The 14,074-nt window shown below is 40.1% G+C and overlaps 1 protein-coding gene and 1 long non-coding RNA gene across 3 annotated transcripts in view; both read right to left on the reverse strand.

Annotated features, from left to right (window-relative positions):
- Positions 1-14,074, reverse strand: part of LOC127489323 (uncharacterized) — a 403,737-nt gene that overhangs the window by 225,200 nt on the left and 164,463 nt on the right. The window lies entirely within an intron of this gene.
- LOC103346823 (zinc finger protein 568) overlaps positions 1,795-14,074 on the reverse strand; it is a 61,633-nt gene continuing 49,353 nt past the window's right edge. For both annotated transcript variants that reach the window (XM_070054806.1, XM_070054805.1), the window contains exon 4: positions 1,795-11,280. In XM_070054806.1, the coding sequence (XP_069910907.1) occupies positions 9,272-11,280 (2,009 nt within the window). In that variant the 3' untranslated portion in view covers positions 1,795-9,271. The remainder of the gene's footprint in view (positions 11,281-14,074) is intronic.

A 14,074-nucleotide genomic window follows, 5' to 3' on the forward strand; every position in this document is an offset into this window, starting at 1 on the left:
AGTGTAAACTTTGTAACAGGAGGAAAGCAGACAAAATGCTGAAAATGTATCATTTGAAACCTATTAAGTGGAAAAATCCAATATAGAAGGCAGATCAAATGAATTTTATTGTCTACAAATAAAAAAATGAGCTGAATGCCAACAGTGGCTGTGCTCTATGATGAAAGATAATATCTGAGTAGTACTTGTGAAAATAAACTGCACCCTCTCAGGGAGGCCTGGAAAAGTGATGCTCACAGTCAAGCATGTAGATGTAATGGCTACAACACTCCACAGAAAAAGAAAACCTTGGATTTGATCCCAAGTCCAGCTCTAGACAACTCTTCAAACCACAAAAGAGAAAACGCATTTTGCATTTTTCCCCATCAGAGTAGCAGCAAAATATGCAGTCATGGGAGCAGGGAGGAAGGGGAGGACTGAGAAACAGTGAGCAAACCTAAATCGGTTTGTGATTTAATGATGCTGTGACTTTGCACGTGTTCTCAAAACTGCCCATTTTAAAACAACTTTATCTTTGTATCTTCTTGTGGTGCATTGGCTTTGGGAAGTGGGTTGGCATGGGGACACAGGAAGTCACCTGGACCATTGGTCACCTTGTGGGCTGCCTTAGATGCTGGAACTGAAGGCACCAAGATCAGCAATGGGGTCCAGCTCTGAGATTAGACCCGAGGACTCTGGGGCTGGCCAAGGTATCTCAGCTTCCCAGCAGGTCCTGGAGGCTGGGGGTGCCTCATCTTGCCAGGCTCTGCCAGATTTCCCCAGGTGCCAAAGTCTATGCTGCAGGACAGGGTGCTGATGCCTCCCTGCCCCCACTCCTGGCCTGCTCCCACCACTTGCCTCATAGCAAGCAGTGCTGGTTCCTTGAATGGATTCGCTATTGTGTACATGGCAGCTTAATTTTCTGACTTTGTGTTGACTCTGAAACCAGATGCTATGGAATTATAGAGATTTACTGTATTTACCCAGAGTAACTGAAATGCTGTTTGTAAAAATTCACCTGAGTATTTATTTTAAATACATAATTCAAGGTTTAGATGGTTTCATTTTTAGATGCTTAATTTTGGTAGCAAGCACAATATTTTGACAAAAATATTTGTAGGAATTTCTTTCCACCATAAATTCATATAATATAAAATGTGTGTTGTGACTGATGTTATCATTTGTTTGCTGCTGATACTGTAAGTTCATGGAAACTGAGGAACTCAGTAGCAAAACCTGCCCAATTCAGTAAGAGGTGGAGCTCACTTGTGCTTTTCATTCCTTTTCAACAGATGTCTCCCAGATTAGTTTCCATTACAGGAACGATTCCTTTTTTGCAACATTTTATGTTTTCAGGTAGGAATTGGGAATGCTGCTTTCATTTTATAACCACAATGCTCTTCACAAGTGCCAGTAATGGGAGGAATGAATAATAGCTGAGATCCCTTGCCATGCCAGCTCAGCAAAGTAGAATAAACAGGAAATCAGATGTCATTAAGGAATTTTTTTCCCAAATGTACAAGGTTATATATATATATATATGTAATATATTTTATCATATTTATACGATTTTATGTTATTAAATATTCATTATATTAATATGTAATATTTATTTTATTATATACATATATAATAAAAGAACAAGCACTTGCTAAAAACAAATACAGTGCCAATCTTAAATGATTTGGAGTGCTAGTTTGTTGTGTTTTGTATCTCAGCATATTGATTATATTCTTTTGTATGCATCAAATATTACATAAGAATGTAAAATGGTCTTTATAAAAGAGAAGTAAATATAAGAAAAGTAAATATTACTAATATGCAGCAGTACATATTTATTATTTGCAAATGGTTCAAAGCTTACAAGGCCCATTATTAATAGGATAACAACACATGTGAACTATGAGTTAGCAACATAGAGTGTAAAGGAAGTTACATATTTATATTAAAATACACAAGCAAATGCATACCAGTCTCTCTCAAGTGCTCAGCATACACTGCTTCAGAAGCAGGAGGCATGAAGCTGTAGCAGTTTGAATATACACAACATACTGAAATCTCTCAAGCATAAAAACTGTGCCTAATTTGCCATAATAGTTTCTTTCTTCAAGTTTTGGATCTGAACTCAAGCAAAGAAAATAATGAACACCAATGATTTTCATATTATGAAAATTTAACAGCCAGGGCCGTGGCTCACTAGGCTAATCCCTTACAATTGTTTTGAATAATTTAAGAATGGGGATCAGTTCTTCCTTCAAAGTTTGGTAAACTTCAGTTGCTTCTGGGCTGGCTCTGGGGCATAGAATGTCAAGCTTCCACCTGTAGTTTCTGCATCCCATATGGGTGCTGGTTCAAGCCTCAGCTGCTCCATTTCCAATCCACCTTTGTTCTAATGCACCTTGGGTCCCTGCACCCATGTGAGAGACCCAGAAGGAGTTCTGTGCTCTTGAATTTGACCTGGCCCAGCCCTGATCATTGCAGCAATTTGGGGAGAGAACCAGCAGACTGTAAAACTCTTTCTCTGTCTCTCTTCCTCTCCCCCCCTACCAGTATCTCTGTCTTGTAAATAAATAAATAAATAAATATTTTAGAAATGAATTCTGTCTCTTCTATAAATGATGTTTGGAAAGTTGGATTTCCACTGCTGTAGTTCAAAATCAAGCCTATATCTTACTCCCTATACAAGAATCAACTCACAATGGATCAAGGATCTAAACCTAATACCTGAAACCATCACATTACTGATGAACAACATAGGGGAAAGGCTATTGGCCTAAGCAATGAATTTTTGAATAAGATAGCAGAAGCAAGAGTAATAAAAAAAATACCAATAGACTAATGTGGTTACATCAATCTAAGAAATTGTTTCACAAAAAAAGAAAATAATTAACAAAGTGAAGAGGTAATGAAAACAATGAGAGAAAATATTTGAAAACTATGCATCCAATAAAGGATTAATATCAAGAATATATAAGGAGTTCCAGAAACTCAATAACAACAAAATAATCCAGTTAAAAATGTGCAAGGGCAGGAACAAGCATTTTTCAAAGGATGAAATAAAAAGGGCCAACATGGGGCCAGCACTGTGGCATAGCAGGTAAAGCCACCGCCTGCAATACCAGTATTCCATATGGGTGCTGGTTCAAGTCCCAGCTGCTCCACTTCTGATCTGGCTCTCTGCTATGGCCCAGGAAAGCAGTAGAAGATGGCCCAAGTCCTTGGGCCCCTGCACCCACGTGGGAGACCCAGAAGCTCCTGGCTCCTGGCTCCGGACTGGCTCAGCTCTGGCCATTGCAGCCATTTGGGGAGTGAACCATTGGGTAGAAGCCCCCCCCCCTCTGTGTGTAACTCTGACTTTGAAATAAATAAATAAATCTTAAAAAAAAAGGCCAACAGACAGATGAAAAAACTCCAGGATGACTGCCATCAGGGAAATGCAAATACAAATTACAGTGTGGTGTCACCTTACCCCAGCTAGAATGCTATCTTTCAAAAATCAAAAATGGAAAATGCTGGTCATATCACTCATAAATATTCTGAAATAAGCATTAAAACTATCACTCACCTAGTTTTCCTATTGCTTTTCTAGTGTATCCATAATAGCCTGTTTCTTTTGATTTTTTCTCATCTCCTTTTTAAACAGAAGTGCTGTAGAGCTCAATCTTTGATATTCTTTCTAATGACTTTTACATCCTTGTTTGCACTAATGGTTTCCAAATTTGTATCTCCAGCCCAGGAACCCCTCCTTAATTTCAGATTGGTATATCACACTGCCTACTTGAGATTTCTCTTTGATTATCCATTGTGTATTTAAATCCCAAAAGGTCCAAAATATTACTAATGTTATTCTTTCTCATACCTGTCCTTTAGGTAGTCTTCCCTACTTGAGTTAATGGCAGCTTCTGCAGTTGCTGTGCTGAGATCCACAGTGCAATTATTTACTTATTTATTTTTTTGCCAGGCAGAGTAGACAGTGAGAGAGACAGTTATTGACAGTGAGAGAGAGAGAGACAAAGATAAAGGTCTTCCTTCCATTAGTTCACCCCCCCAAATGGCCTATGGCTGGTGCGCTGCACTGATCTGAAGCCAGGAGCCAGGTGCTTCCTCCTGGTCTCCCATGCAGATGCAGGGCCCAAGCACTTGGGCCATCCTCCACTGCACTCCCTGGCCATAGCAGAGAGCTGGACTGGAAGAGGAGCAACCAGGACAGAATCCAGTGCCCCAACTGGGACTAGAATCTGGGGTGCCAGTGCTGCAGGTGGAGGATTAGCCTAGTGAGCCACAGCACTGGCCCACAGTGCAATTCTTGATTAATCTCTTTCACAACTCCTCTCTTGTCTGTAAACAAATCCTATCAAGCGTACCTCAAAAATGTGTCCAGAGGCGCAAAATATCTACCTTTAGTTCACCAACAGATGCAGTCTATATTAGTAGGCTAATTGCTTTTCTCCATTGTTTTTAAATGAAATACTCAGTTAATTGATTTTAATGCAGGGGTCTGCTACAAATGAATGATGAAAATTGTTTATGTGATCAGGATAAAAAAAAGTAAACTAAATCCTTCATTTTCTTTTGCAAAAATGTTAGCAGTGATAACTTTTTCTGGAAATAAAAACAGGATTGTATCTTCCCTGGGTCATAGCAAGAAAATATTTCACTATATCAATGACCTTGAATGATTTACAGGTGGCTGATAATTGAATTTGTTAAGGAACCATTTCAATAGATGGTTGCTATACAATTTTGAGTGATATGGATAAGTTCAGAGAACTTAAAACATTTTTACTAAGAAAAGCAATAGAAAAGTTGGTGATAATTGAGGAATGTGGAATTCTAAGAAGTTTTCTTTTAAAAATTAATCAATTACAATATGTTTTTACAGTGCTTTAAGTGATCTGGTAGAGAAGGCTGTGTTTATTCTATATACCTTTGTTTGCATGTGGAGGCAGTATAAATCTTGAAACATTTTATAAATTTACTGTGACAAAATATACGTATGTTAGCAAAATTGAAACTTTAAAATGTGAATATGGTGGGAGGTGGCAAGATGGCAGAATAGGAAGGGAGCACACTGATAGTCTGGGGAGAGACAGTTTAATAAAAGTGGAGATACTGCAGGTTCAAGGAAGAGTAGGGGAAGAAACAGCAGAAGAAACTTTTCCGGAATGCATGATTCACAGTGGACCTGTGTGGAGAGCATGGGAGCCCACAGTTCGGGACACCAGCAGCAGACTCAACACACCAGTGCTGGAACGTGAGGTGAGCCGAACCTCAATAGCCTGAGACACCAGCAGGCAAGCGGAAAAAGGAGACTAGAGGGAATGACCCCCCAGGGGGAAAAGTTCACCAGGCTAACTAGAAGAGAGAGAGAGAGAAAAGAAGTGACTGGTACGGACACGGGTTTCTCTCTCTCCGCTCACCTCTCAAAGGTGAGCAAGACAAAGAGCAGGCGCCATCTTGGACATACGTCATAAGCAGAGTGACCTCAGATCTGCACCGGCCCTGAGCCTAGCAGAAAAACCTGACTCTGGGCGGGGGGAATTAACAGGAGATTAGGACCTAGTAAATTTGTGGTACTACTGAACTGAGACTGTGAAAAAAGAGATGGTGGGGGAGAGAACTCAAAGAATTCATGTGAGTACTCTCCAGAGATGCTACAATTCCGTAATTTTGGCAACCCAATGAGAGACTGAAGGAGACTTTGAGCCCACTCTGAGGGCAGAACAGATTCCCTGTGTGGTCCTTGGGAAAGAGCTTCCAATCTCTGGCTCCTGTGGGTATATCATTTGCCTGCTAACTACCTCTGTAATTAATACACAGTCTTAAGTGTTGAAATTTAACTGAAATGTGATCACTGTTAAATATAAGAGTGGGAATAAGAGAGGGAAGAGATGTATAATTTGGGACAGGCTCAAGCTGACTTGCCCCAAATGGTAGAGTTAAAAACATACCAGGGGATTCCAATTCAATCCCATCAAGGTGGCATGTACCAATGCCATCTCACTAGTCCAAGTGATCAATTTCAGTTCACAATTGATCATAATGAAAGGACTAAGAGTCAAAGGGAGCACATAAACAAGTCTAGTACCTGCTAACACTAACCGATGGAATAAATAAAGGGGAGAGTGATCCAACATGGGAAGTGAGATACTCAGCAGACTCATAGAATGGCAGATGTCCTAAATAGCACTCTGGCCTCAGAATCAGCCCTAAAGGCATTCCAATCTGGCTGAAAAGCCCATGAGAGTATTTCAGGCATGGAAAGCCAAGACACTCTGGCAAAAGATCTCTGCGAGTGAGATCCCAGTGGAAAGAACAGGTCTTCAAAGAAGGAGGTACCTTTCTCTGAAGGGAGGAGAGAACCTCCACTTTGACTATGACCTTGTCTAAACAAGATAAGAGTCGGAGAACTCAAGGGGCTTCCATAGCCTTGGAAACTCATGACTGGAGCATAGGGAGATTACTGATGCCATAGACAGGAGTGTCAATTGGTAAAGTCAACAACAGGAGTCACTGTGCACTTACTCCTCATGTAGGATCTCTGTCCTTGATGTGCTGTGTATTGAGATTTAATGCTATAACGAGTACTCAAACAATATATTTCACTTTGTGTTTCTATGGGGGTGCAAAGTGTTGAAATCTTTACTTAATGCATACTAAACTGATCCTCTGTAAAAAAAAAAAAAAAAGAAAGAAAGAAATTATCAACTCCCAATTTGACTCTCACTGGGATTAAACATAATAGGTCTGATCTGATTTCATCATCATTTAAAAAAAATCATCTATTATTTCTCACTTTATGTTTCTGTGTGAGATCAAACTGTTGAAATCCTTACTTAATGTATACTAAGCTGATCTTCTGTATATTAAGATAATCGAAAATGAATCTTGATGTGAATGGAAGGGGAGAGGGAGTCGGAAAGGGGAGGGTAGTGGGTGGGAGGGACGGTATGTGGGGGAAGCCATTGTAATCCATAAATCGTACTTTGGAAATTTATATTCATCAAATAAAAGTAAAAAAAAATAAAAAAATAAAAAAAAGAATTCACACTTTTTTGTGTGCTGTCAGTGATCACCCAAGGCTCTTGACATGAGCTGTCTAGGCTATGGAAGCCTTCTGAATCCACAAGCTCCATCAATATTTAGAGAAGGCTGTAAGCAAAGTGAAAGTTCTCCCTTTGAAGAGAGTACATCCTTCTTTGATGACCACTTCTTTCCACAGGACTCTCACCCAGGGAGACTCTCCATGTAGGCACACCTTTTTGCATAAGTGTCCTAACTTTCCATGCCTGAAATGCTCTTGTGGGCTTTTTAGCCAGACCAGAATGCCTTTAGGGAGGACTCTGAGGTCATTGAGTGTTACTTAGAGCAATTGCCATTCTATGAGTCTGCTGTATGGACTGCCTCCCATGTTGAAGCATTTACTTCTCTTTAATTCTGTTAATTCTATCGATATGATCACTTTAACAATTGGTGCCTTCTATATGACCAACTTAAAACTTAATGCAATCAAATACAGTCACTTTTAACCTTAATCATATATATATATATATATATATATATATATATATATATATATGTGTTAAAACTTAAGATGTCACTTTCACCATCTAGCCCAAGGGGATGAGAGACATTTCTGGAGAATCTGAACTTATACTGAGGACTACACAGATCCTTTGTGTGGTTCTTTGGACAGAGCAGACAAATATTATACCCACTGGGGCTAGTACTCGGGCACTGGTCTCCATTGAGGAGAAGAGCCCAACTGAGCAGAAGATGCTTCCCTTCTGATCAAAAAAAGGAGAAATAAGACATGCCAAAATTGGGTGTGTCACCTGAGGCACACCCTTAACCCTGGAGACTGAACAGAGCTCTCTGGCCACATCCACTACTAGCCTCCAGAGATTCAGAGAAAGCAGAAAGTCCACTTATCTACAGTCATAGTACAAAGATAAAATCTGCCACAGTGGAAAAAAAATAAAAAAGAAGAAATCTTGCTGGTCTGGACAAGTGGTGGCAAATTCTTTCAATTTCTGTTTGTTATGAAAGGTCTTTATTTCACCTTCATTCACAAATGAGAGCTTTGCAGCGTATAATAATCTGGGATGACAGCTTTATTCTCTTCAGACTTGGACTAGATTTTGCCATTTTCTCTTAGTCTGCAGGGTTTCTGATGAGAAGTCTGCTGTGAGTCTAATTGGAGATCCTCTGAGAGTAATCTGATGTTTCTCTCTTAAGCGTTTTAGAATCTTGTCTTTTTGTTTCACTGTGGCAGTTTGATTACAATGTGTCATGGCAAGGATGTTTTCTGACCATGTCTATTCAAAGTTCTGTGTGCTTCCTGTACTTGGATGTCTCTTTCTTTTTCCAAACCCAGGAAGTTTTCTGCTAGTATTTCACTAAAAATGCCTTCTAATCCTTTCTCTCTCACCATGCCTGCAGGAACTCCTAGAACCAGAATGTTGGTCTTATTTTTTTTTTTTTATATAGTATCCTGTAGATTCCCAACAGTCTTTTTTAGATTTCTAATCTCCTGGTCTTGTGTTTGGTTTGACTGTATACTTTCCTGTATAACATATGATTCCCATATAACATATGATTTATAAAGGCTTTTCCACACTCATTAGATTCATAAGGTTTCTGCCCTGTGTGAATTGTTTTGATATGAGGTATAACTTATAGAAAAAGGCTTTTCCACAGTCATTACATTTATAAGGTTATTTCCCTGTGTGAATCCTCTGATGCATTTGGAGTTGGAACTTAAAATCAAGTTTTTCTGCAGTCATTACACTCATGAAGTTTCAACACTGTGTGTATTCTCTGGTGCATTATGAGGTTTGACTTTTGTCCAAAGGCTTTTCCAGTCATTACATTCATAAGGTTTCTGCCCTGTGTGAATTCTCTGATGCATGATGAAGGTTGACTTATGGCTAAATGCTTTTCACAGTTATTACGATCATGAGTTTTCTACCCTGTGTGAATTCTCTGCTGTGATATGAGGTTTGTCTTTTGTCCAAAGGCTTTTCCAAAATCATTGCATTCATGAGGCTTCTTCCCTGTGGGAATTCTCTGATGTTTCCAAAGGATTGACTTTTATCCAGAGGCTTTCCCTTGGTCATTACATTCATGGGGTTTCTCCCCTGTGTGAATTCTCCAGTGTGATATGAGGTGTGATTTCCATACAAAGGCTTTTCCGCAGTCATTACATTCATGAGGTTTCTGCCCTATGTGATTTCGCTGATGTATCATGAGGCCTAACTTATGGCCAAAGGCTTTTCCACAATCATTACATTTATGAGGTTTCTCCCCTGTGTGAATTCTCTGGTGTACGATGAGCTGTGACTTTCGTCCAAAGGCTTTTCCAGTTATTACATTCATGAGGTTTCTCCCCTGTGTGAATTCGCTGGTGTACGATGAGGTTTGACTTTCGTCCAAAGGCTTTTCCACAGTCATTACATTTATGAGGTTTCTGCCCTGTGTGAATTTGCTGATGTTTCCTGAGGTCTGACTTTCGTCCAAAGGCTTTTCCACAGTCATTACATTTATGAGGTTTCTGCCCTGTGTGAATTTGCTGATGTTTCCTGAGATCTGACTTTCGTCCAAAGGCTTTTCCACAGTCATTACATTTATGAGGTTTCTCCCCTGTGTGAATTCTCTGGTGCACTATGAGGCTTGACTTTTGTCCAAAGGCTTTTCCACAGTCATTACATTCATGAGGTTTCTCCCCTGTGTGAATTCGCTGGTGTATTTTGAGGTCTGACTTTTGTCCAAAGGCTTTTCCACAGTCATTACATTTATGAGGTTTCTCCCCTGTGTGAATCCGTTGGTGCACAATGAGGTGTGACTTTTGTCCAAAGGCTTTTCCACAGTCATTACATTCATGAGGTTTCTGCCCTGTGTGAATTCGCTGGTGTATTTTGAGGCATAACTTTCGTCCAAAGGCTTTTCCACAGTCATTACATTTATGAGGTTTCTCCCCTGTGTGATTTTGCTGGTGCACGATGAGGTCTGACTTTTGTCCAAAGGCTTTTCCACAGTCATTACATTTATAAGGTTTCTCCCCTGTGTGAATTCGCTGGTGTAGGATGAGGACTGACTTTTGTCCAAAGGCTTTTCCACAGTCATTACATTTATAAGGTTTCTCCCCTGTGTGAATTCGCTGGTGTATGATGAGGTCTGCCTTTCGTCCAAAGGCTTTTCCACAGTCATTACATTCATGAGGTTTCTCCCCTGTGTGAATTCGCTGGTGTATTTTGAGGCATGACTTTCGTCCAAAGGCTTTTCCACAGTCATTACATTTATGAGGTTTCTCCCCTGTGTGAATCTGTTGGTGCACAATGAGGTGTGACTTTCGTCCAAAGGCTTTTCCACAGTCATTACATTCATGAGGTTTCTCCCCTGTGTGCATTCTCTGGTGTTTGATGAGGTCTGACTTCCATAGAAAGCCTTTTCCACAATGAAGGCATTTATAAAGTTTCTCTCCTGTGTGAATTCGCTGATGGTTTATGAGGCTTGACTTTCGTCCAAAGGCTTTTCCACAATCACTACATTCATGAGGTTTCTCCCCTGTGTGAATTTGTTGGCGTTTCCTGAGGACTGACTTTTGTCCAAAGGCTTTTTCACAGTCATTACATTCAGAAGGTGAATTAAAACTGAGTGATTTTCCACAAGGTTTACATGTGTAAAGTTTTTCCCTTGTATTTAGTCTCTGGTTTATTGTAAGATGTGACTGGTGAATGACAGGTTCAACATACATGATGTACTTATAAAATTTCTTTCTTGTGTGAGTTTGTTGATGCATATTGAGGCTAGAATTTCCATAGATAGCCTTTTCTATTTGAGTTGCTTTTCCAAAAGTGACAGTTGATTTATTACAGTTTTCTGCCATATGAACCCTCTCAGATTTACAGAACATCTTTCTTGTGAAGACTTTTGCTTGTCCAGTGGGTCCAAATGGCTGCTTCATGATGTGAATCTTGTCATGCTGACCAAGAGGCTCACAGAACTGGAGAGGTTTTCCAGGTATCTTAGTGTTATCAAATTTCTCTCCAGCCTGTAGTTGATCAGGCCCACTGGGGGGATACACAGTGTGACATTTATTGCATTCCTCAGGCTTCAATCCTGAATAGCTTCCCTTTTGAATAATCAGTGTTGGAATATGGCTTGAATTTAAACTAAGTGTTTTTCTTAATTCAACTCTCTTGAGAGCTGATGTCTTCTTATTTTTCATAAAATCCTGATTCAGATTGTTGTCCTGACTTTCCTGGTTGATCCTAATCAGGTCATCCCTTTTCATGCCCACTGAAATGAGAAAAAAGCAATCATGTCACTGAATCACATGTAACTGTTTCTCCTGGCATACTCATGTAAAGGCAATGAAGTTACTTGTTATCCAAGTGGCATAAGATGTTCACAAAATCAGTATGAGGTACTTATCTGTGACCATTATATGGTGTTTCTCCTTAATACATTAATATACCATGAGGTTTCCCAATGTTCAAACATGATCCTTTTTACTATGGGAATTTGTCAAGGATGGTAGAATGACATTTGTGCTATGATGTGTGGGATGCCTGCATCTCAAAACAGTGTCAGTTTGAGCCCTGGCTACTCTGCTTTCAGTACAGCTCTCTGCCTATGTAAACTGGAAGGAAGCAGATAATGGTTCATGTGCCTGGGAACCTGTGAGAAACCAGGGAAGACTAGAGGGATTCTAGAGTTTTGGCTTCAGACTTGTTAGACCTAAGTGTTGCAGGCATCTGGGAAGTGAGCTAATAGAGGACCTCTTTCTCTCTCTTCTCTCACTATCACTCTGCCTTTCACAAAGATGAAATATCTATAAAATATTTTAAAGAATGGAAAAGTATTTAATAAAAATATTCACCCACTACCTAGCAACCATTTTTTTTCCCTGTCCTTTTTCTCTAGTTTATTTTTATAAAAATTGTGTGCTTTTTGCTTCTCTGATATCTCCACCATAAACATGAAAAAGTTTTACTGATCATTTACTTGCAGGTGGAGAAGAGTGAAATGTGCCTGTACTTTAAGCAGGACAACATTTAAGGAGTAGGATTTGAATCTATGAGTGTCTCATGCTCAGTCTTCCTAGGTAAACATCATTTGTGGGATTTTTCAAATGAAAAACTACTTTGTCTCTACTCTATGACAGCTTCCCTAAATTCCTAAGGACACCCAACACCTTCAGCTTCTCAGAAGTACAACAGGTACAGAAAATTCCCAATATACCACTTTAGTTAAACACTCCCAATCAGTTTGAAGAATTTGTTTCTGCAAACTGGGATGTGCTCATCTTCTTTGAAAAGTGTTTTCTAGCTCATTCTGAAATCATCAGTGCTGGTTACCTCCTCTCAATTCTTTCTAGAAGCATTCCTGTGTGATAATTTGAATTTCTGGAGGCTTTTGATCAGTTGCCTCCTATTTTCACTGAAAGCTCCATTTCCTATGCTTTTCTTATCTTTTTATTTGCTTATTTTTCAATGATACTGAAAAATAAGAGAGAAATCATACTTCAAACTCCACCTTTAAAGAAATCTGAGCCACTCAACATAAACCCACAAGGCTACTTGACCTTGGGTCTCAAAATCTCATTACTTTCTTGGTGAGTCTAGGATCACTTCTTTTCATGGTTTTTATAAGTTCATGCTTAGTTTAGGATTTCTTTTTTTCAAAGAATTATTTTATTTATTTGAAAGCTAAAATTATATAGAGAGATAGAGACAGAGAGAAGTCTTCCATCTGCTGGTTCACTCCCCATATGGGCACAACCAGTGCTGGGCCAAGATGAAGTTAGGAGCCAGGAGTGTCTTTCTTGTCTCCCACATGGGTACAGGGGGCCAAAGACTTGGGCCAACCTCTGATCTTTTCTCAGGTGCATTAGCAGAGAGCTGGATTAGAAGAGGACTAGCTGGGACTTGAACTGGCACCCATATGCAATGCTAGTGTTGCAGGCTGGAACTTTAACACACTGCATCATAGTATCATTCCTAGCTTCATAATTTCTGATGTCACAGCACAGAGGCTTACTCATGACCATCTTTTATTTTTAAAGATTTATTTGAAATTCAGAGTTACACAGAGAGGAGAGGCAAAGAGAGAGTAAGGTCTTGATCCAATGGTTCACTCCCCAATTGGCCACAACAGCCAGAACTGTGCTGATCTGAAGCCAGGAGCCAAGAACTTCTTCTGGGTCTCCCTTGGGTGCAGGGGTCCAAGGACTTGGAACATCTTCTACTGCTTTCCCAGGCCATAGCTGAGAGCTGGATCAGAAGTGGAACAACTGGTGCCCATATGGGATGCTGGTGCTTCAGGCTAGGGTGTTAATTCACTACGCCACAGCACCAGAAACATGATCATCTTTTAGCATTTACTTACTTACTTGAGAGTCAGAGAGACAGAATGAGAGATAAAGACAGACTGAAACAGAGGTTTGCCAACTGTAGGCTCACTTCTCAAATGTTTCCAACAGACTATAATTTTCTTATTTATTTGAGAGGCACAGAGGAAAAAAAAGAAAAAGACTAAGAGAGAGCTCACATTTATTGATTCAGTCCTGAGCAAGTTCTATGCCTGGGCAAAATCATGAGTGGGAACTCAATCTGAGCAATGAGTTAGAAATAAGTTTCCAGGGGCTGGCATTGTGGTATAGCAGGTAAAGCTACCACCTGCAGTGCCAACACCACTTATGGGCACCAGTTTAAGTCCTAGCTGCTCCACTTCTGATCCAGCACTCTGCTATGGCCTGAGAAAGCAGAAGATGGCCCAAGTCCTTGGACCCCTGTATCCATGTGGGAGACCTGGAAGAAGCTCCTGGCTCCTAGCTTCAGATCAGTACAGCTCCAGCCATGACAGCCAATTGGGAAGTGAACCAGTGGATGGAAGATGGGAAGACCTCTCTCTCTTTCTCTCTCTGCCTCTCCTCCTTCTCGCTCTCTGACTTTCAAATAAATAAATCTTAAAAAAAAAAAAAAAAAAAACAGAAACAGGCCAGCGTGGCAGCTCAATAGGCTAATCCTCTGTCTGTGGCACCAGCACACCAGGTTCTAGTCCTGGTCATGGTGCCGGATTTTGTCCAGGT

The sequence above is a fragment of the Oryctolagus cuniculus genome, chromosome 12 (assembly GCF_964237555.1).
Source record: "Oryctolagus cuniculus chromosome 12, mOryCun1.1, whole genome shotgun sequence".
NCBI classification, from domain to species: Eukaryota; Metazoa; Chordata; class Mammalia; order Lagomorpha; family Leporidae; genus Oryctolagus; species Oryctolagus cuniculus.